At 41.2% G+C, this 24,503-nt stretch overlaps 1 protein-coding gene and 1 long non-coding RNA gene across 3 annotated transcripts; one reads left to right on the plus strand and one right to left on the minus strand.

The window, feature by feature from the left end:
• The first annotated feature begins 8,476 nt into the window (after positions 1 to 8,476).
• On the plus strand, positions 8,477 to 10,836 carry LOC308473382. Its single transcript, XR_013984065.1, has 2 exons — positions 8,477 to 8,829; positions 9,767 to 10,836. It is a non-coding gene; the product is annotated as an uncharacterized lncRNA (long non-coding RNA).
• On the minus strand, positions 9,892 to 22,977 carry ZBTB24 (zinc finger and BTB domain containing 24). Of its 2 annotated transcripts, none has more exons than XM_080998818.1 (7): positions 22,539 to 22,977; positions 19,261 to 20,229; positions 17,697 to 17,864; positions 16,973 to 17,056; positions 16,008 to 16,091; positions 14,206 to 14,287; positions 9,892 to 13,202 (listed from the first exon to the last, which is right to left on the minus strand). In XM_080998818.1, exons 2-7 carry the CDS (start codon positions 20,222 to 20,224, stop codon positions 12,377 to 12,379), a joined length of 2,208 nt encoding a protein of 735 aa, XP_080854944.1. In that variant the 5' UTR covers positions 20,225 to 20,229; positions 22,539 to 22,977; the 3' UTR covers positions 9,892 to 12,376. The 2 variants fall into 2 exon arrangements, with proteins under 2 accessions (XP_080854944.1, XP_080854943.1); XM_080998817.1 differs by lacking the exon at positions 22,539 to 22,977 and adding an exon at positions 22,141 to 22,514.
• Between the last annotated feature and the right edge of the window lie 1,526 nt (positions 22,978 to 24,503).

Raw genomic sequence — 24,503 nt, forward strand, 5'->3', positions numbered from 1 at the left:
TCGTTGAATGTTTCCACTGCTTCCAGTTCCCTGAGAACTTCTGAGCCCTCGATCAGCTGTCTAAAGTAGAGGGGGAAAGCTAGGTAAGTACTAGGAAGCTATTCCAATTATTTTCAAGTCTAGTCACTGCTGTCATGCTGTACAAATATAGATACTGCATCCAGCCAAGTAAGCAGTACTGCCTCCTCCATATTTTAACTACAACATTGCACTTGAGATATACTGCAGAGCTCTTAAACATACCCAAAAGCCACATATTTCTCATTCAAGTAGGGTGCTGGCTGTAGTGTGATGTAGAACTGAGATGCATTGCTGTGGCGTCCTTGGTTGGCCATTCCCAGAACACCTCTCTTGTCATGGAGAACTGCAAAACTTTCATCTAGGAAACAGTTTATAAATGGTGGCAGTGTTCTTTCCACTCATTCACATTTTCCACATTTTCCATCTTCCTCACCCATTTGCCCCAGTGCGCACTAAGCTATCAGCTGAACAACCTGAAATAGTTATGAACTTTTTAGGTGTAAAAGTTAGAGCTGCATAGTGTGCATAACCTGTCCCAACCAATATCCATGTTAGGTTTCTTCCTGCATCCCCATAATACGTACCAAGCCTTATTCTATTATGTTGCAAGTTTATCTGATTCCACACTCAGTGGCAACCAGTGTTGTAGAGTGGGGCAAGAAAAATCACAACATGCCCTCAGAGAATGAATGTGCCACTTTTAACAGCATTTCTGCATTGACCATAAAAAAATATTATTCAGTCTTTTGCTAAACACTTTCTCCAGGATTAAGTTTCACTCTGTTCAGCAGCATATCTACAAGTTCACTTAAATTTGCAGCTATTCATTTCCTCACACTCATTCTAGTTTGGATTTTTCAGGCATATGGTTGCCAAAATGATAAATTGCCAGCGATCAAAATACAACAGGCCTTTTTACACATGAGCCTTATGCTGCCTTTGAGTATCTTCTGCACACAAACATCTGATCATTGTGAGGAAGAGAAAGTGAGCACTTGTAATGCAAGCTGACATTCTTGTTAATGTAATTTTTGCATCTGCACTACACATCTGATGGAAGCAAAAGCCACTTTAAACCTCATGTAGAAAATCACTCAGTCTATTTAACTAATTTCCAGCAGGTATTTGAAAAACATGCATTTTGTGCTTAATTGAATCCCATTATCTATTACGCTTGTACATTTTGTATTCAGACAATATATTCAGCATAGATTATGCCTCCCAGCTGTTGTCACCAGGACATTTGAAGAACATGCTCCTACCTTCAAAAAAAGGTCCATAAATTGACTCGCCTCCAGTCCCTCTTCCTCCCCTTATGTCTGTATATTAATTGAGAAAAACTAAGGTTATGAAATTACCTTTTCTGTATTAGAAAAAGAGCACGAAACTTCCAAATGTCACCTTTGGAAAGGCTTTTATCTTGTAATGAGAATGCATAAATCAGTCTTCCTCAACTTGTTACCCTCCAGGTGTTGTGACATCTCCCATCACCCCAGTCCCCATAGCCAATAGTTAAGGATGAAGGAGGATGTAGTCCCAATGACACCTGGAGAGCCACGGGATTGGGAAGATTGTTATCAATACTAGTATCATCTCAAAGCACTCTGATGAGTGCAAATGCAATTATACATGTCAAGTAAGACAGGAAAGTTGCATTGTGACTTTATTGTATAAACAGGTTTCAATACCCACCTCCTCCTTGTATCCAGCCATTTTTTACAAGTCGGTGAAAGATAGAATCACGGTAAGTGAGTGGAAGCCCAGACATAGACTTCTTTTTCTCCCCTGAACACAAATACTGGAAGTTTTTACATGTCCTGGGGCAGATATCAGAATAGAGCTGCACAATGGAGATAGAAAGCATGTGTTAAGTTTCTACAAGCTCAGTCCCAGAGAAGGCCCTTTGTCATGTCAGTAGAGACCTCCCCCACAACTCTGGACAATTTTCCAAAGAGGGAATGCCTCTTATAAGATGGTACTTGTCAATTTGCTATTGTATAAAAATAAGGGGGGGGGGGGAGAGATAAAATATACTTTCAGCTAATGAGGGAATATTTTCAGTATATCAAAATATTTTTAATTGATTAGTCTGTTGATTATCTACTAACCATTCCAGGCTTAAATGAATACAAATGTTCAGCAGCGCAGCATCATAAGGCTGTGCCTATTGTAACCATTTTGAGCAGCTATCCCACCCATCCAGCTCATTTTGGTTCATGCTCAGCAGCAGAAAGCATTAACTATACAGCCATCTCCTTCTCCTCAATTATATCTGTACCTATAGTTTGCAATGGGAATATGAACAGCTGCTAGGATGCTACTTGCCTCTGCCCCTGCTATGCATTACGCCTCCACATTTTCTTGACTCACTCAGCTTTTAGCAATCAATTGATCAGAATACCACAAAATAAATTGGACATTCAGAAAGAATTAATACATTTGAGATGCAATCCTAAACTCTAATGGGAGAGAAGTTCCTTACATTAGGTATAGGGCCGGTGCTACGTTGTACGATAGCAGTGGAGTATAATAACATCCAGGAAATGGCACAACTGTGTGGCACCCATGACTGTGCCCGGATGTGACTGTTCTGCTGACCAATATTTTCTGGCAGCAGAGCTCCAGTGGCCAAATGTTCCACTTTGTTGTTGTTTAGTCGTTTAGTTGTGTCCGACTCTTTGTGACCCCATGGACCAGAGCATGTCAGGCACGCCTATCTTCCACTGCCTCCCGCAGTTTGGTCAGACTCATGTTGGTAGCTTCGAGAACACTGTCCAACCATCTCGTCCTCTGTCGTCCCCTTCTCCTTGTGCCCTCCATCTTTCCCAACATCAGGGTCTTTTCCAGGGAGTCTTCTCTTCTCATGAGGTAGCCAAAGTATTAGAGCCTCAGCTTCAGGATCTGTCCTTCCAGTGAGCACTCAGGGCTGATTTCCTTAAGAATGGATAGGTTTGATCTTCTTGCAGTCCATGGGATCTCAAAAGTCTACTCCAGCACCATAATTCAAAAGCATCAATTCTTTGGCGATCAGCCTCCTTTATGGTCCAGCTCTCAGTGTACTTCAATGGTGGCCATTTATCCCACAATCCGCTGGTATAGCAGAGCTTCCATTGAACCCTACAGCCTCTTGGGCATTGGATCCAGAATGCAGAATTGTGCCTGTAACATTTTTACATTAACTTAACTTTTTACATTAACTTTACATTAACTACATTAAAACATGCATATATGCTTCATTTGAATGAGTTGCAGTTCCTTGGAGTTGAATGTGGAGTCTTTTTAAAATACTATGCACTAGATCCAATGCCAAGGCCTGATTTTTCTTCAGCCACTTACCTCAAATAGCAATTTTCCTTTAGGCTCTGCCTGAATAGATATTTCAAAGTACACAAACACATGCTGCCAAAAAAGATAAAGAAAAAAGGCAAAGCCAGTTGTCAAAATAGAACACAGTGACTAATTGGATAAAGATTCTCTTTTGAACATTAGTCATGCTTCAGAAAGTAAAAGGTTGAATCCCATAAGCAAGAAGCCTCCCAATGTGTTCTGCATCTCTCAAGCTGCCACTTTCCAATTTCCTACTTCTGAGAAATCCTGTCATCAGCTAAGCTGCCAAAGAACTCCGGGTCAATGCAGAAGTTTCTATGTGTTTTAGGGTGCACATTCTTTTCTTAGGCCAGTGGCAAGTCCTTTTGGGCTTAAACTAAGGAAGCATAGTGTTAGGAGTCATTCTGCAAAGAAACAGAAAAAGATGATTGTAACTTTAAGAACTGTTTCTGTGTGCTCTGGGTGTGGTTTTCTATGCTGATTAGGTACAGCTGGTGATGAGTACAAAAGGAGGAGAAGCTGCAGTTTGAATTTGCCTGCAAAAGAGAATACCCACATGCTTTGTGTTTGTAAGGTTGTAAATAAAACTCTTGCTTGAGTATTTTACACCTGTCTCATGGTTATGCCATCTGCTGCCCGGAAGATACAGCTCCAATACACAGAACATACCCAAAACTCCCCTGTGGCTGTGCAACTTGTGTGAGGAGGAGGGGAGAAGTTCCATCCATGAGCAAACTGGCTTTCAAGGAACGAGTCTGCCATCCATAGGATGGGCCCTTGTGGGCCTTCTCCACAAGCTCCAACACCATGTTGTTTTCTTCCAAAAATTGAAATGAGAATTTTGTTAGCAAAGAGCCCTCATGTTGAAGGACACAGCATTTTCTTGCCATAGCCAGTTATGACCCACGAAGCAATCGTTTTATATACTCTACCTTTCTTCCAGGGACATCAAAGTGGTAACATAGGGTGCCCAGGAAAGAGTGTTCGGAGATGCAGGGAGAGTGTGTTTTGACTACATGCTGTTTTGGCTTCATGTACTATCCCAGGAACATAACCCCTGCATAAGTTGAGAGTTGACTGTATTGTAAGCAAGCAAAGTCATATACCATATGACCTGGTTCAGATATCACATTACAACACAGCAAACCATGATTTGGAGGATGAGCAATGTGTAGCAGACTGGCACTCTGTTTTCTATGCCAATTCCCCCTTCTATTTCCCGATTTCTTCTTACCAGTTTGCTGTGATGTCTGAATCAGGCAAATTATGGTTAGTACTAACCTCCAAACCATGACTTGAAGTGAGTTAGCAAACTATGATTTGGAAAATAGTGCTTAGCAAAGTCCACCTGATTTAGATATGACAGCAACTATGGTTAGTGAATTTAGAAATTTAAAAAGGTGCATGCATGTGCAAGTCCACAGAACATTTCTAATCCTCCGAAGGATTGTTCAAACTGAGACGATAAGGCAAAAATAAATAAATAATGAAGTCACACAGGATCACAGCCAATCTAAAATATGGTGACCAGCAGTGAAACGCTCTAGCTGAAGACACATTTTGAAGGTACAATATTGTTCACAGACCTATTTCCTTTGGAAAACCAATAACCTACCTGCTTGTTTCTCATGTATTTAGTGAGGAAATCCTGTGTAATTGCTTCATAAAGTGCAACAGGCTTGAAGTCCTCATAATCCCAAACATCATAGGCCCACTGTAATAGCTGTTTTTCATCTCCAACAAGCTGGCCATCAATAAAGCACATCACGTTGGAAGGATATTCCCATGTTTCCCCTTTTAACTCCTGTGATGAAAATGGCAGTGTTTCAGAATCAGCAGGCATTTAATAGAAAAATTAAACATGAAGGTTTTGCAAACAGGGAGAAAACCCACAGAATAACAGTTCTATCGGCAGTACCATGCCTAAGTTCCCGAAGTCAGGTGTCATCACTTCCAGGAAGCAGAGTGCTGGTCTATGTCTTGGAACAGGTGGTGTAATCTGCACCTGGTTCAATGCGGTGCCCTTGATTAGTGTTTAACTTCTAAGTTCTCATACTAGGGAAGTACTGTACCATATTATTCAGTGCCTCTTCCAATGTTCCTCACAATGCCTGGACAATTTGGACAGAATTTGGACCACTTCAACTTTGTCCTGTGAAGCAGCAAGGCAGAGCATCAATCCTGTCAGCAAAACTCCTTGGAATAAGGATGTGGCATTTCAAATATAAGGCTATGCAAGGATGGGGAGCTTGTGTCCCTCCAGATGTTGTTGGACTCCCATTAGCCCCAGCCAGCATGGCCAATGGTCAGAGAAAATGGGAGATGTAGCACAATGACATCTGAAGGGCCACAGGTTCCCCATTATTGGGCTAGACTAGTGTCCATCAGTGGGAAAGGCTACAATCATATTGCTACTAGTCTGTGGGTGCCAGACTCCCCTGTGTTATGCATTTCAGATTCCCCTGTGTTATGAGTTTCTGGGTGCCAGACACGGAACCTACTTGTTGTGTGCTCAAGCACCTATCTGTGCTTGGTATAATGCAGACTAAAGGCTCATTTCCTGAAAAGATGTTATGAGCAGAACCTGGAGAATAAATAAATCATTCAGTCTGAAAGTTTCAGGAGAGTGTATCTGCTGTAATACCAAAATCAAACCAATCCACTCTGTTTTGGAAATAAGAGAGGAAGAAGAAGAAGAAGAAGAAGAAGAAGAAGAAGAAGAAGAAGAAATACCTTTTTCTTCTCCTGTAAATATTCATCCCATGCAAACTGCAGCAAAGGAAGCACTTTTGGCTCTGCTATCTTGTTTGGAAAATTTTTCCTCAGGCCCTGGTTATTCAAGAGAAAATGACAATATTAAAAAGGACAGTACAGACCTCTTTATAATTGCTGGTGATGGAATCAATCCAATCATAACTGTACTTTTGCCTTGTTTATCTCATTCACACTACTCTATTTCCATGGGGATGGATGAGTTGTACTTGTGATGAGTAAAAACCATGGCAAAATATAAGAAGGTCAATTCCTTCTCTGTTTACTCCTGAAAGCAGTTTGAACACTAGGAATGGTAGTGGCAAAGACAACGAGCTAAAATTTAGGATGTCCTAAGTTCACATCTTTCTTCCGTCATGAACTTACTGAGTGTTCATTGCACTCTTCATAGTCACACATCCTGCAATATGGAGAACATAACAGTCATTTGCTTTACAGGATCAATGTGAGACTTACAATCCCAATTTTCTCCCTATGAACCAGTGTAACTACACACCCTGAAGTCCATTGGCCCTAATGCAGCAGAGCTTGCTCTGTGTCTTTGCCTGGGCAGTGACTAGTTTTAGGCCTTGATTTTCCTCCTTGTTTCCCTGCATCACATCTCTGCCTTCCCATTGGACTACTCCTAAGGTCCCAAACTGATCCTGCAGGGACATAGGGTTGTAGCCAGTGCTGCACATGCAGAGTTCCACTTGCCTGAGAAGGCTTTTCCTTTGTCTCCTCTCCCTGTATGCCTTCATAATATGCTCTGGAGGGTCCCCAGACCCCTTGGAATAGGCTGGGGGGGGCAGGCTGCAGGGAGGAGGAGAGCAGGGGGAAATCAACTGAACGAATAGAACAACAGTGTTGGTTACAACCATCATACTCCTAGCAAATTTGAGCACTCTCAGACGTCTCAACCAGGTGTATAAAGATGGATATTTATAAACAGATGTCCATTCTTAATCCTTCCTTTTTCATTCCCCTCAGTGAGCTCCTCCATTGTTTCCAATCTTACCCTTCCTTCTCTGTGTAATAAAACTCTCTTGTGTTTAGACAGCCAAATTTGTTTATTGAAGTGTCAAAGGCCACATAAGACAAGAGAGGGTCCTGATGTGCCTTGGAGATGCAGACATATTGAAGAAACAGCCTGTCATTGACACAGAAGAGCTGCCTGCCACTTCTCAGTAGTGATATCCATGAACATGAATGTGTCATTTTCAAATGATGCACAGCTAGGAAGCACTGCCGCTGACTGAATTCAAAGAGGTGCAGATTGGAATGTTCCTTCTTCCATGTGGCCACACTCAGAGAGAGTTACACAAACATCTAAAGTGGTTTAGAAATTCAAGGCAAACACCTGGAAGGTGGCACAAAAGATTTTTGCTACCATACTTTATTAGTTAAATGACCATCTTTTTTTGAATCAGGGAGTTGGACATTTTGGCTCCTTGAAAGCAGAGCTTTCCAAACTGTGTGTCGCAACACATTAGTGTGTCGGCTGCAGTGTGTAGGTGTGTCACCAAAATGCTCCCCGGCTGGAAAGGGGTTAGTTTAACCTCTGCTTTGCTAGTAAAATTGAATTACTGTGTTGCAAAATGATGCATTTCTAAAAAGTGTGTCACCAGCATGAAAAGCTCTGCTTTAAAGTCTTGTGGGTTACCACAGACTGCAGTTTCAGTTCTATGGATTAAATGTTAAATGTTAAAGGATAATTTTTATCAAGCAAAGGTTGATAAAATATCAACGATGTGGCACAGAAAATATTCCAGTGCTTCATTTCTCTGCAGAAAAAAAAAATCCATTTCATCTGTTCATTAGTAACAGTAAATGGATGCCAACTGCAGTATTAGGCAAGTTTGGCAGTTTCAAAATGTTTACTTTGGTTACTGAATACAATGAAAATAAATATATTCCCATTCAAACTGATAATTTTCCGATGCAAATTACCCTAATTCATGTATAATTTCGAATTCAAAATTTTCTTGTATCATCATAAAATATTACAAGAGGGTACTCAGATAAGCCAAATGGAAGTGGCAAGTTTCTTAATTAAGCTTTATTTTATTTTATTTTATTTTATTTTGGTGAGGAGAGCCCATTCCACAATTGTGCTTTGGAAGGATGTGCTTTCTATTCAGCAACTGCAACTATACGTAATACAACAGCTGAGGAATACAGTCTACATAAAGACCACACAAGAAAAAAAAGAGGAAGAATGATGTTAGCAAGTGGCTCCAGTAGGAAGAAAAAAGGTCTGCAACTTACGTACCTCTGCTGCACATTTTGCCATGTGAAAGGAGGGTTCTGTGAGAAGCCCTACAACCTCCACCTCTTGCAGCCTCACAGGCTGCACAGGACCCTTTCTCCACATCCTTCACAAAGCTTTCTGTCTTTTCTCCTCTTCTCCTTGCTGCCTCAATTGCCTCCTTCCCCTCAAACATCCGGGAGAAGGAATAAAAACAATCCTGGTCCCTATAGCGACTCCAATCAGATGCAAGCATTCTGTGCCACTCTGAGTTCTGCTAGCCTGTGATTGGTCCTTGGTTTCTTTAGTATTTCTACAGCACAAGATGACAGAACCAATCACCTTGCAGCTTGTGAGTGATCGTAAGTCCGATGTTGGGGAATGTTTATACAGTGTTCAGATTTCCCACCTTCTCTCTTTTTTTACTGCAGTTAGTGAGAGGTTGTAACTTTATTATTTTTTTAGTTGTGATGCTGATTGAGGTAAGATTGCAGAATCCAAACATTTCAATTAAATAATTCTCATGTTGTACAGGTGACAGTGCCATGACATATTAAGCTATGCCTAGCAAAGTGATGTCTATAAAAATGGTCTAAAGTCTCATACAAATATTGCAGATATCCCCCTTGTTTTTATTGGGTAACTGTTTATGGCAATATTTTCTATTAATTTATAAACCCTTTAAGAAAAACTATTGCAGACGCCAGTGATTTTAGAATAGCTGATAAGAGCTACTCCGATTAATTTTTTTTGGCCCTGCTGTACTTCAAATCACGGCCCTACTTAAATGCTTAGATATATAAATGGCACATTTATTCCATGTAGGCAGCTTGGAAGAATATAAAATTGACAGAGAGTACATTTTAAGTAAGTAAAATATTTATGTACAATTTATTTTGATAGTTGCATTCTTCTTGTACATTTTTGCCATGCAGTCATAATTTATACATTTATAGTATACCACTTTAATCAGTAATGATTCCTAAAAATCCTGGCAACTGCAGTTCGTTAAGGGTCCTGAGAGTTGTTAGGAGACTCCTGTTCCACTCCCAGAGCTACAATTCTCAGTGGTTTAGCAATCAATCCCTGTTCCTAGGGAACAATGTGACACATTAAGCACATGAAAGTATTCCAGGGTAAAGCAAAAATAATAATAACAACAAGTCATTTTAATGCTTTTACAGTTATTAGAACCAGTTTTCTGGATAACTCATAACTATATTTATTCTTGTAGCAACTATCTAGGTCGTAGATGCCTAGCATTATTTTCCATTATTGGAAATATGCAGAAGCAAGTCAAATGAATGTTACTTTTGTAATTGGATGATTTTATAAAATAACAACATTGCTTTACCTTTAATTTTATGTAAATACAATTTCTAGAACAAATGATTTATGTGCTTCTCATTCATATTGCAGGAGCATAATCAGAAAAATCTGACTGGGGGAAAAGGTTGACACCAACAGGATGCAAATGAGCTCCTGGCTAGGAAGAAGTGTTAGCAGCATGCAGATAAACTACACAGAGAAAAATGCTAGAAGGATGAATTTATGCATTGTTTTTATTTTAAAGGAGAAACAGTTCCATTTCACATACAATAGTAAATATGTATAAGCATGAAAATTTAACCCTTAACTGAGGAAACAGCATTATTTCCCCTTCACCTAGTGATTTATTTTTGCAACTGCATCAGTCACAACAGAATTAGAAAGTCAGAGGAAGAACTGTTACAATTTGGAAATTTATCCCCCAGAAATTATGTCTTTCTTTTCCAACTTTCCCCCTTTGAAATTTTTTAAATAACATTCTTTTTAAAAAATCCATTTAAACTTTGATATTTATGTTGTATTTTTACTGTTACCAATTAAAGAGTTATAGTTTTTAAGAAACCATTTGAGATTTGTGCCATCTTAAATCTTTAATTATGAAACCATTTTTAACCTAGAATAAAAACAGTATTGTGTTCTCAAGGCAAAATATGAAGCTGTGTTTAAAATTTAAATATGTGATTAAGGTATCCTGCACTTATTTCTAGCATTTGAAAGTAATTATGTTGTTTTGCAGAGATGATGAATGTTCATTCTCATCTCTTTTTTTGCTGTAAAAGCTTTTCTGTTGTAAAAGCTAAGGCACAGAAAGTTTACGATTTGGCTATAACTATACTATTGGCAGAGTGACTAACTGAATCAGAGATTATTAATAGCTTATTCTCATCATCACATTATATCACCTTTGTAAGAAGAGCATGTTTGAATGTTTACATAAGGAACATTCTTATGTAATACCAGCAATTTGTGGTAGGGTCCTTACTACACTCCCCAAGGCTTTTGTATTTACTTCACTAGACAGGACAGCTCTCTCTCTCTCTCACTCTCTCTCTCTCTCTCTCTCTCTCTCTCTCTGTGTGTGTGTGTGTGTTCACAGAGAGGCATTCTAGACACATTGCTCGACGGTAGTGAAGAGGAGGATTTGATTGTGTAGTTCCACATATGCATCACCACATGGTCTCTGGGTAAAAGTGACAAAAACAGTCAAAAGATGCACTGATTGCAAGTGACACATTTTTGGTGCCCACTGTATTGCAGAGAATAGGTACATGGGTGATTGCAGACATGATATGACATAATATTTGTCCTTAACTTTGGCTGTGTCAAGAGCACCTCTCCTTAACACAGCTTAGCACCACATCCAACCGTTAAGCATGGATAACACAAGGGTGCCAAGATAACCTGGAAGGTTCTACTTCCAACATTGATATAGTATTATTCCACTGGTGCAGACAATGCTGTTGAAGCTTTCTTGTGGTCAATTGTATCAGATTTACTTCCAACCTCCCAGAAGAATGGTGGTTGGAAGTGCAAACTGTTGTGCAAGCTGGACCAAGAAATGAAAAAGCAGAGGCCAAATGCACATCAAAATGTTTATCAGAGGGTGGCTATCTGCCAACAGTGCATTATTGAAGTAGAATATGAATTCCTCTCCACAACAAGCAGAACTAGACTATGGTCTATTTCAGGTCCAGTAAAACAGTGGTTTAGCAGACTGAGAATGAATGTTATGTCTTCACGTTCCCGCCCCGCTGCTTAAACAACTGTGTCCGAGTTCATAATCAGAAACTGTCATTTAAGAAATCCCAGAAGCATTGCATTAAGATGGAAGAGAGAAAATAGGATGTAAGAGGGGGGTACACAGTCACAACACTTCTTGGTCTAATAAACCATGGCTTACTGTTGAATTTGAATTAGGCCTATATACAACTAGAGGTGAATCATGAATTGAATCGGCAAAGCCTAATGTAAAACCCAAACAAGAAAAACAATTTTCTTTAAGCCTGTAGGTGGCACTTTTCAAGATGGCCTGTTCACACGTGGTCAGAAGTCCAACTTTACTCTTCCATCCTTTTGAAATTACACACATATGCTTTTACATCAAGACAAATCTTAAAACTGGATTGGAAATTGTGGTTTAACTGGCAATATTGCACATGTATTCGCACATATAAAATGGCAATATGTATGTTCCAGCTTGCCATTGTAATGCACATAAATAAGCACAACTGCTTTTTCAAAGGGGAAGGAAGGAAGGAAGGAAGGAAGGAAGGAAGGAAGGAAGGAAGGAGAAAATAATTCTGTCTGTAGGTATCCAAGAGCAAAGTAGAACTCTAAAAACAAGCACATAATTATATAGTGCATGATCCAGGTGAAGTTAATTTTTACATCCCATCAGCTTAAATGGGTGCAAGTGAAAAGCTCTTTTCCACTAAAACAGCTAAAATGGTTGGATCCTACCAACAGTATCTCAATAACTATTGCAGTTCAGGCAAAAGAGGCATGGGTCTTGACTATGAAATCACCCTATCAATATATATTTAAGTTAAGAAAACATAAAAATAAAAAATACTCAGCTTTACAATAAAGTGAACCATCAGTATTACCAAAATGCAAAATTAAATAGACAGATGAAATATGATGTGGTCCGACGTCATTTCACTTTTGATAAATAAATAAAGAAGCAAAACAGCCCTTATTTTAAAAAGTCTGCCTCTCAATATGATGATCATCAGATGACTGGCCTACAGTCAGAGACTGCTGAGGTGATTCAGAGACATGTACAGTTTGAGTCTGTCCCTTGCTCATTTGAGGAGGTAGGACTGTAGCTTGGCTGATGCGAAACTCCTGGCTAGGTTCCTGAGCCACTTGCAAGTGCTGGCTTGGATGTGATGTTCCTGTGGTGATCTGGAGCACTTCTGCTGGATTCTGATTGGCATGCAGATGCTCCAGGGCTTCTTTAGAGAGCGTGATGACGTGCACTTGCTCAGCCTGTGGAGGCTCCATCTGGCTGCTCACAATGTTAATATTCTGAATCTGGTCTGCTGGCTCTGGCTGGGTGGAAAGGAGCAGGTTCTGTAGCTGCTGGGGTGGCTGAGTGAGAAGGGTAAGACTGCCTGCATGGTCTGTCATCACATTTTGGGTGCCATCTGCAGTGACAACGCTAATACCTTCGCTATGGCTGGGCACAAAATTGATATTGTGCACAGAATCTGTGACCAGCAGCTGGATCTCCTGCGCTCCAGAAGTGGAGAGTTGATACTGCTGCAACTGAAGAATGTTCCTGACTTCGTCTGTGCTGCTGCTGCTGCTGCTGCTGCTGGGAGCACTGCTTGCTTCCTGTAGTTGCTTTTCTTTGATGTGGATCTTTAAATGTGACTTCAAATTGTCTAGGCGCGCAAACTGCACGCTGCACTCCGAGCAAGAAAAGGGCTTTTTGCCAGTGTGTAAGATACAATGTCTCCTCTTGGCACTGGAATCAGAAAAGGATTTCCCACAAATGCTGCATGTGTAAGGTTTTTCTCCTCTGCAAGGGAAGACAGGTTAGCTTCATTAAGTACATGAAAGCTTGGAGGATACAGACATTTCACAAAATTTCATGACGCAGTGCACGACAGGATCACCCCAGTGTACTTATGCTGTCTGCATTGCCTTGGTATGGTTTTATCTCTAGTTTACCAAGTTGGCCTGTAGACAGCAGCCTTGTAACGAGGTGGGCAGGCCACAGCCAGGCCCACAGGGCCCCCTTGCTTCTATATACACATTTAAACTGCTGTTATTTAGAAGACTGCCAGCATGTGACTAGAAATGTCTTGGGAACAGGGAGTATTTTGAGAGTGCTGATAAAGCTGTATTACATCAGCAAAGTCCCCATCATTGTGATGAGCACACTGATAGGAGCTGGGAAGAGCTTGCAGAGTGCTAAGTAGGCAAGGCCAGACTGGCTTTTGTTTTCTTTTCCCTTCTACTCCAGGCTGCCACTAAGGGTGGCATGACACCATCATCGTCTTCCACACTGCCTTGCAGCAACCAGTTGCCTTTCCTGCAATTTGAGATCAGATGGGAAGCTGAACTAAAAAGACATCGCACTCCTTCCATGTTCCCGTCACATTTTCTGCACCCCCATCTTCCCAGTCTTTTAACGATAGGCTTCCAAAGCCCTTCATGAGTGACCAAATCATTATCCAACTAAGTTCTACTCAGAGTAAGCCCATTAAAATTAAGTTGGTCATGTCAATTAATTTCAGTGGATCTACTCTGAGCAGGCTGAGCATTGGGCTAAAGACTCCTGTTTTTATATACCTATGATTTGTAGCCGGCCCACAGAATATAAATTTTAGTATACCTTTGGGGTGCAAGGTCAGCTTTTAAACTGTTCAAAAAATCCCATCTTGTATTTTCAGCTAAATATTCAACTTCTGTAGTTACAGTGGACACCCAGTCTGCAACAATTTAGACTCAAAGCATTTCCCATAAAAAAACTAGTTCCTGACATGCAGCCACACAAAACAAAAGGAGGAATAGCATACCTGTGGATTCTTATGTGAGTCTGGAGAGAGCTTTTCGCTGTGAAGGACTTGCCACAAATTTCACATGTAAATGGCTTTTCACCTACAAAAACTTGTTGGTTAGTGTAACAGCAAGATACCACTGTTTAATTAAAGGCTAGCATGATTTTAAAAAATACGCTCAATTACAGTGTGTGGGACTTTGACACCTGAGCAATATCTGAACAACAGCACCACTCTAAATATCATTATACCAGAACACTGTATGTGATGGAACATACCAAGAGCTATGACTGCAGAGCATCAAATATAATAGCAGCTACCACATATAGGGAGTATTCTGGCTGTAGGGGGATAATCGTGGCAATAAATTTGGGATTAACTGGAAAGCCTGTCATAATTTAAAGAGCACTGGAAAAGAAGGGACTCTTTTTCATCTAAGTAATATTCAACAAATCTCATGGCTAATCAACACACAAAAAAGAAGAGAGATAGAATCCATCATGCTCTTCTTCCTCATCAAAGTCGCTTTGGATGTCAGCAGCTGCATCAAGAATTCCTTCTGTACTGTTCCTAAAATGTTGCTAGACAATATGGAAGGAATTCACAGTGCATGCAGCTCCTTTTCCTGCAAGCATTGCTTCCCCTGGAAGTTGAACCTATGCTAGCCTGGGAAGGAATATAGCATTGTGGCTTCCTTCCACACAGCTTAAGTCCTTCAATGTTGCTGGAAGGTCCCATACAACTAAGGTAACATGAGAAGGAAGCTTACAGAAAAGTTTCACAGTATAACACTTCATTTTGTTGAAAAACAATGCTTTATTTGGTTTTGGTGGGGGGCGTTGTTTGAATGATTGAAAACTGTTAATGTTTTATATAGCCTTTCTTCTTTTTAAAATGGCACAATATATTTATGTTTTTAAAGGTACCGTATTTTTCGTCCCATAGGACGCTCCGTCCCATAGGACGCACCTAGTTTTTTTGGGGGTAAATAAAGGAAAAAATGTTTTCCTTTATTTCTCCCCCAAAACCAGGTCGGGGAACAGCGGGATGGCGGCGCTGCGCCTCCCCGCCGTCCCCTGAGCTTGTGGGGCTGGCCGATGTCTGCCCGGCGCGAGGGGCGCTCTGCTTCAGGGCGCCTGGCGCGCCAGGCGGCAGGCTGCTCTCCGCAGCCTGGGGAGCCCTGCGGGAACTCCCGCAGGGCTGCCTAGGCTGTGGATGTCTTCCTGAAGCCTGGAGAGCGAGAGGGGTCGGTGCGCACCGACCCCTCTCGCTCTCCAAGCTTCAGCGAAAGCCTGCATTCGCCCCATAGGACACACCCAGATTTCCCCTTCATTTTTCAAGGGGGAAAAGTGCGTCCTATGGGGCGAAAAATACGGTAAGTAGCTTGGAGACTTTCTTACAAACAAGTGACTAATAAATCCTACAAGCACTTATCCATATTACTTTTTTGTCATTCTGCTCATGGTTTTCAATCACATAGCCTCCACATCCCTCTGTTCTCTAAAAGAAACTCAAGGAGTCTGCTTTGTATCAGTAAAGTCCTGCACATTATGGATTCGGCGCTGTTTAGCATTCACCAATCCATTTCAACCTCATTTATTCTCTGGGGCATATTGCTGTCTCTTCCAATTCAGCTGTGCATCAACATTCCCAATGTGAATTATCAATTTGTGCCTAGCTGGTGCTAAACTCTCCCAGTAGGAGGGCAGATCTCTTATTTGACCTGACACTAACCATAGGCTTGTGTGTTTCAGAGGCCCAGAGGCCAAACCCAAAGGACAGCTGTCTCTTCTCTGAAAGAAATATGGAGGGGGCATTACCTGTATGTGTTCTTAAATGTTTCTTTAACTGAGCTGCATCCATGAATTTGCGATGACACAGGTTACATTCTGGCAAAGAATGGCCTTATTACAAAAAGAAAAATAGGTATCCATTATCTTTTCTGAGTCTATTACTATTATTTATTAAAATATCTGTCCTGCCTTTTGGTCCAACAGTGTTGTCAAGGTAGCACACAAACATACAAATCTGACACATCCCGAATCAAACCAATGCCACAGTTAAGAGAAGCAACATAAGGCAGTTATAGAAAGAACATTATTTTCTGATATTCAGAGAGATTTGAGTTGGTTAAATATTGTTTCCAGCATAACATTAGTTGTTTTAAATACTACTGACAGCAGAGTATTAGAGAGACAGCAGAACATTAAAGTTCACATAGGCTTCTGTGGACCAAAAGGATCATGTTTGCCACTCCTAGCTTCCCTCTGGAGCCCAAGACCAGAGGTGCTACACACATATAGGCACTGTAACCCAATGTGTATAGGTTAGAACATCATGAAGAATGTAGAAGCATAAAGCACAAGGAAATTCATGCTACTTTTACTGTGCTTTGGGATGGAGAGAGGATGTGCAAAGTTGTAATTATACATCTCCCCCATTGGGAAATGCATGGGAGCAGTAGTTGCACTCTTCACAAGAAAAGTTATGTTGTGCTAGAAGTGTGTAAGTGTGTCTAGAGGAAGTGTGGCTCACACTCCTGTGCATGCTTGTACACAAAGTCACCTTGAGGTGGTATCTTCAACTCTGGAATAGCCTCAAAGAAGGGAATATTCAAGCTAAGCATTCAAAAGACTCACATTCTTCCTTGGCATAGAACTATTATATAAATACCCTCGGATAGCATGATACAGTTATTAAAAAGAGACTCATTTGAAAAATGTAAGAAAGACAATGTGCTAAAAAATTTCCAACAAAATCCACCTGCCTCTTAAATTTGTTATACCTGTGTGAACTCTGTAATGACTCTTAAGTTGTCTCTTTTGGCTGAAGTATTTTCCACACTGATCACAAGTAAAAGCCTTCTGACCTGAAAGAAAAACAGAGGAGTTTAGAAGATATTTCAAAGAAATCACAACAGATATCACTGCATAGCTTATATTATGTTTAGTCTGGGTCTTACTCAAACATACAACTAAACACCAAGCAAAAACAATCCTGTGCATGTTTATTCAGAGGCAGGTCCCCCTGTCTTCAATGGGGCTTATTCCTGGGGGAATTCAGAGAGCCTTATATGTGTAATTATCAGGAAAGTTACTCCACAACATGTGGTGATGGAGAACAGCCTAAAAAGCTTTTTAAAAGGATTCAACCAGTTCATGGAGGATAAAGTCTATGAAAGGTTATTAGCCTTAGCAGCTAAATTGAACTTCTGTGTGCTGAGGCAGTATACCAGGTGCTGAGGACAAAGCATTAGGAATGATACCCATTATGTTAGTCATACATGTAATAGACCCACTGAATTCAACAGATTTCAGAGGGCCCAACTTAAGTTGGATATCAGGATTAGCCAAACCCTTCATGTACTACTTTTTAAGGGCCCAGAGGCCTCAGGCATTCTGCAGTTGGAAACCATGTTGGGCTTAATGGATCTAGGAACTGATCCAACCAAACAATTATTCGCTAATTAATTTACACTCTTAGCACAGCTAAAATGCTCTTGACATTACCTGTATGAAGGCTCATGTGCTCCAGGAGTGAATGTTTTGTTGTTAAAGCCTTACTGCAAACAGTACAAGTGTATGGCCGTTCTCCAGTATGCATTCGCTCATGAACTTGGAGAGAGTGTTTCTGGGAAAAGCCTTTACCACATTCACTGCACTTAAACGGGCGCTCCCCTAAAAACAAGGTACCAGGTTTGTGAGTGGCAAATAGTTAGACAATTCAAGTTGACAGAAAGATGTTTCAAACCACGTTATTTAAAAGAAAACCCCCAACATTTTTTCAAAACTGTAGGTTAAGAAAAATAAATTGAATGGCTATCGTGAAATCATTATTAATAACTTGATGATATTCAAAGTGCTTCACATACTGTATTTACACAAATCTAATGCACCATCAAATCTAATGTGCACCTCAATTTTCAAAACCTTTAAACCAAAAGTGTTTGCTATGTCAGCGTTGCAGACCTTCCCAGTCAAGATGCATTGGGGCAATGAATGATCATGACAATGTAAGTCCACTGCCATCCCCATAAACCGTAGCAGCTGGCCATTATTGCATTACGTTGCAGGGAGGGGGGGATAATCAGGAAAATATTATGGAGAAACCACCTTCATCAGTTCCTCTTCTGAAAGTTAAGAGCGTGCCAAAGTTCTATGCTGAAGTTTTAATGAAATGTTTTGATGAATAGATTCGGTAAAAGATTATACTAGAAAAATCAAGCAGTATTTAGACAACAGTATTCTATGCTATGTGTAGGGATGCGGGTGGTGCTGTGGGTTAAACCACAGAGCCTAGGACTTGCCGATCAGGTGGTCGGTGATTCGAATCCCCATGACGGGGTGAGCTCCTGTTGCTCGGTCTCTGCTCCTGCCAACCTAGCAGTTCGAAAGCACGTCAAAGTGCAAGTAGATAAATAGGTACCGCTCCGGCGGGAAGGTAAATTGTGTTTCTGTGCTCTGGTTCGCCAGAAGCGGCTTAGTCATGCTGGCCACATGACCCGGAAGCTGTACGCCGGCTCCCTTGGCCAATAAAGCGAGATGAGTGCCACAACCCCAGAGTCGGCCACAACTGGACCTAATGGTCAGGGGTCCCTTTACCTTTACTATTCTATGCTATGTAAATATTTTGTGCTGTATCATGTCATGCAACAAAATATATATACACAAAAAGGTACATCTGAATGCAGTCTATATAGAGTCAATAGCTGCTTTTCATATCATAAATAAGATGTTCTTTGGCGTATGGGTTTTGTTTTCTCGACTTTTGGAGTGTGCAAAAACATTTTTCCTGCTATATTGTTATAAATTTAAAATGGACTTTTTGTTTAAACTATCTATCTAATGATTTTTAGTGTGTGATTTCATCCAATTTGTTACTGGGTTGATTTCATTAAATTTATATACTTACATAACTGTTAAATCATTAGCATATGGTCATGCAATAAAAATTACATTACACCTTAAGAGCTAGCTAAAACATTTCAATAAAAAACACAGTTTAAGGAGCATTGTGGCTATGGTATGCTACAATTATATTACTGAATGAAATAAACTGATCATTAGTACCTACCCGTATGACTTCTTCGGTGAATAGCTAAAAAATGGTTATATTTAAATACCTTCCCACAGTCTTTGCACTCAACTTCAGAACCTGTACGTTTTCTTCTCCTATCATGTCTCTTTTTCAGCCCATTGTCCTCTTCATCACCAATAAGTTTATAATCTCTTAGCTTGATAGACCGCTGTATCCTACGTTTGCTGTAACGACTCTGACTGGCCTGTATACTTTGGCATTTAGGATCATAGTTCTCATCTTTTTCAGTGGAGACACTCACCGCAGCATCTGAACTACAAGCATGATCAGTATCTCTTGCTTCTCTGCTTACAGGAACCTCCTCATTGGAATCTCTGTCTTCCACCACAGCATCTTTATCCATAAAGTTTTGCTTATTATGAACAGAGTTGTTCTCTCTTAACTGAGCATCTTCAGCAGATGTCCCAAGTTTTTCCTCTTGGATATTCTTCACTTTTCTTGGTCTTCCACGTTTTCGCTTTGGTGGATCTTCACTTTTCTTGTCATTTGTCAAGGCAGCTACTGTGCCCCCATTAGTAGGCGTGGCAGATAATGCGCTGCTAAAATTCTTCTCTTGTTCTGTGTAAGCCCTTACTAAATCGTTCACTTTAAGGAGATGAGCTGTGGCTAAAATCTGCTCTGTACTTTTTTCACTAGCCTGCAGAGAACCAGTGTAGATAAACTCCAACAGCGCACCAAAAGCATCTGACACCATTCCTTCCAGCATATAGATCGACTGGCCAATCTCTCCCTCATCAACAAACATCATGGAGAAATATTCACTGCTGGCAGCAAGTAAAGCTTTGTGTGCTCTAAAGTGAACATTTTCTACAATTAAAGTGATATCACACAAAAAATCTTTTCTCCTCTGTTCTTCAAAACTGGCCAGAATAGTATCTCTGTGAACTTGTGAGTGGATGATTATACGCTTCTCAGAAGCATCAGGAACTGCTGCATCCATTGTTGCTGTAAACAGAAGAAAGGTTGAGAAACACTGCTGTGATTCAAGGAGCTTCTTCATGATTGGAAAAGTTCTTGGGGCACATGGGGCGATTACAGATTACACAGAGCATTAACTGCTGTTCTGGAGGATTCCCCAATCTCCTAAAGTGGCTTGGAAGTTAGTTTTTTTTATCTCTCCCTGTTGGTTTGGATGCATGGAGTATTCCTCCATGAAGATAGGAAGCTGCATTGTACTCAGTTAGATTATCAGTCCATCTGTTTAGGGAAGTTTTTAATGTCAGATGTTTTATTGTGTTTTTAATATTCAGCCGCTCAGAGTGGCTGGGGAAACCCAGCCAGATGGGTGGGGTATAAATAAATTATTATTATTATTATCATCATCATCATCTAGTTCAGTATTATCTACACCAACTGGCAGCATCTGTTCCGGTCTTCAGAAAGGATACTTTGCTTGGGTAGCTATACTTTTAAAAATAAATGTAGTAATTTACTAAGGAAACTATTCATACTGACCAAGCATTCTTCTGCTTGGAATTCTCTATTCCTGTTCCCAATAAAGGACCATGAGACAAAGTAACTCTGTTATAAATAATGTCTCTAGATCAGCCTAAGGTTCATCTGGTCCAATGTTTTATTTCTATTAGCAGAAGGCCAGAAATTCTCAAATAGAGCTTGATGGTGACAGAATTAGTTGCCCCAGCATCTATACTTGAAAATGGAGGCCACACTTGGCTTTTATGGCCAATACCCAACGACCAACTCAACTTCTATGAATTTGTCTATGCACTAAAGTATTCAAGTATTTCTTGCATTCGTGGTAAGAAATGCTTACCTTAGAAGACACAGTGTTGTAAGGAAAATAGTAGCATTAATACTGTATGCCAGAAATGGATTTAAGAGACCAAAGCAAGAATGCGCCTCTTAGGAATATAAAAAGCTGCTTTATACCAAGACAGATCATTGGTCTATCTAGCTCAATATTGTCCGTACTGATTGGCAGTGGATTTCCAGTAAGGATTCTCTCCCAGACCTACCTAGAGATGCCAAGGACGGAATCTAAGATCTTCATGTAAAACATGTGCTCCGCCACTGAGCTATGGCCCCTCCCCATAGCTTGTTTTCTCAGTATACCACATACCCCAAATTCTAAGCATAACTCAGTCTAGATTGCAGCCAAATAAATAATTTGCATTTTGAGGAGGGAGGGTAAAAGAGACTGCCTGGTAGAAAATAAGTGTAAATTTATAGAAGGACCTTTTCACAGAGGTTGTGAATCTACCGGGCACTACTCAAAGTATGCAGAGCAGCTTGCAATATAACCAAATAGCATAGCAAAGCCCAACTGAGCCTCAAACTTATGTGTATTATTTCCCTGGAATAAGGAATTGTGTAGTAACCACCTTTGCTCAATAAGATTAGTCTTAAGAAAGTCTTTTATTAGATCACTATTGGGCTCATCATATCAGCAGAAATCATCTGGTTTTCTTTTCCAATGCTTTTGCAAGTTTAGAGTAAAGGAAAACAATCCCAGGCTGTTTCATGTCCTGTTCCGACGTAGCCTTTATCTGCAGTCATCCGCATGTGCCATCTACTCACAATACCATCACTAAGAACATCAAAGATATCAAGTTGTACGTATTCCAAAAAAATATTTTTATATCACAGTTCCATAAAGACAACAAGAGTATGCTAAAGTTCCTTCCAATGAACTTGTTCCAGGAGGGAAATATCTCACTAATGAAAGAATAGGCAAAACTAATTTTCTCCCTTATTATTCTTTAAACTCCTCCCACCTAATGACTCCCATTGACAACCAATGAGAAAAACAAAAACAGAAGAAAAGGGAGTTATGATGATGATGATGATGATGATGATAGCAGAAAGATAAAGAACCGGAAAAGGGAGTAAACTTGCCCATTCTCTTCTCTCCTCTCTCCAGGGGGAGGGGTCTGTGTGGGAAGAAATCAAAATTCTATCCTCTGTCCCTTTTTACTTTTCTTGACAATAAGTTCAACAGGTGATGCTTCTTCCATCACGGCGTGGAGATGCCAAATACCAGAAAGGCTCCACCTGCCGAATTCCTGCTTCTTGGGCGATTACTAATTTAAAAGGCACAAGAGCTTTGCCAGGAAAGACAGCGCTGGCAGCCCAGCCCCACACCAGAAATTGCTGTCAACTAGGAGCAGGACAAGGGACCACCCTGACTGGGAAAGAGTGGCAGGCGCAGGAGCATGGAGGGAAAGGGGAGGGGGGAGGCAGAGCCCTCCTCGGTGGAGACCGTTATCAGCGCTTCAAAGGGAAGGCAGACTCACCACGCGCGAAGGAGGCTCCGGACCCCGAGCCCCGTGACAGGGAGTTGAGCAAGAAGCCGAACGCGCAGGCCAAAAGCGGCAGCCGCGCACCCCGGAAGTGACGCTAGCGCGGAGCAGGAAGTGGATCAGAAATCCTTCGCGCGGCAGTGGGTGGAGCAAGAGAGGAAGTTCGCTGCGATGGACGGGAGCGGCGGGGGAGACTCCGGAGGGCGCAGGCGGCTCGGATGGTTCGTTTGCTGCTCTCAGGCAGTCAAGCGGGAGCTGGCCGCGGAAAGGAGGCACGTCTGGCGTATTGCTGCACCGGCAGGGATGAGTCAAGGGCGGGCGTCCCGTCCTCTGCCGCTTCCTTCCCCGAAGTTGGACGGCACAAGGCAGCTGACTGTCACTTGCTCGCCTGCAAAAGCAGACGTGGAGGCGGCAAGGAGCAGCAAGCCTTGCCTCCACGATCGGACTTGATTTACGTAAAAGCTAAACAAGCTATAGCTTAGGGCCCCCCCTCTCTTGCCCCCACCAAAAAACGAAAAAAAACCCTGGATGTACATTTCCAAAATATCAGATAAAAAACAAATAAAATAAAACTTACATAAAGCAACAGTGTTTTTTGTTGTGTAGGCTCCTATGATGTAAGTACAGTGGTACCTCGGGTTACAGACGCTTCAGGTTACAGACTCCAGTAACCCAGAAATAGTACCTCAGGTTAAGAACTTTGCTTCAGGATGAGAACAGAAATCACGCGGCAGCGGAAGGCCCCATTAGCTAAAGTGGCACCTCAGGTTAAGAACAGTTTCAGGTTAAGAACGGACCTCCGGAACGAATTAAGTTCTTAACCCGAGGTACCACTGTAATGGGCCCCGCCTGCTAGCCTGCTCCCTAAAATATCACTGGTTTGCTCATTTCTGTATATAGGGTGTCTACATTCTGCATGGACTGGTTGCATGGCAACATGTGCAAATAGCTTTAGATACCTGTTAGGTCCATAAATTACCATATAGCATATATTCAACACAAAAAACAGTGACAATTTGTTGACGACAAATGACAGCTGGACATATAAAGGGCCCCATTACCTTCAGTAGCTTAGGGCCTCATCAAACCTAAATCCGGCCCTGGACTCGCAGCACCACCCAGAGGGACAGTTCTGGTGAGTAAGCGAGAGATGGGATAAGCTACCTCTGCTCTTGGCTGGAAGGATTGGGGCCCACTTGCTATCGTTGCAGGCCAACAGGGAGGATTGGAAGCGCTGGACTCGTTCGTTGCCGCTGCCACCATCCAAATGGAGGGTGCAGGCAAAGGGAGCGAAGGAGCAGGAGTCAGAGCTATATAGCAGGTTAACCAAATAAATGACTATCCGGACAACGTTGCTTACACATCAAGCTGAAGCGAGACATAGAAAGTATACAGGAAAAACCACTTGTTCAAATCCTAGTCTTGGCTGATGTTAATTCTTTGGTCACAGGAGAATCTTGTAGTTGCTGAGCTGGGAGGCTAAGCATAAAGGCATTACTTGGAAACAAGCCCAACTGAAATCCCTTTATATAAGACCAGAAAAAGTGATAACCCACCACCAAAACACTGTTTAATGGGGAAGTCCCTGAATAGGAGATTGATGAGAAATGGTTCAGCACAGACACTAATTTGCTACTTCCTCGAAAACAGGTTTATCAAGTACAGCAGAAGATGCCACATCTTCTAAGAAACATCTGATTTTCCACTTCTATAAAGAAGGAATTGCGTGAAGGGAGATGCAGGCAGGTGCAGTCTCTTTCATCTGAGAACCTATTCAAAGTATCTCAGTGTGTCTGTTCTGCCATATAGGAACACAGTTCATATATTGACTGCATATTGACTGTTCATATACTGTATTGACACACAATTGACTGCATTTCTTAGATGTGCCCACACATGAAATAGCAGCATGCAGCTGTTTCAGCTGCTGACAGTGTACACTATTACTCTATGCTAAGT

Source organism: Podarcis pityusensis, assembly GCF_964106645.2.
Source record: "Podarcis pityusensis genome assembly, chromosome: 3".
Taxonomy (NCBI): Eukaryota; Metazoa; Chordata; class Lepidosauria; order Squamata; family Lacertidae; genus Podarcis; species Podarcis pityusensis.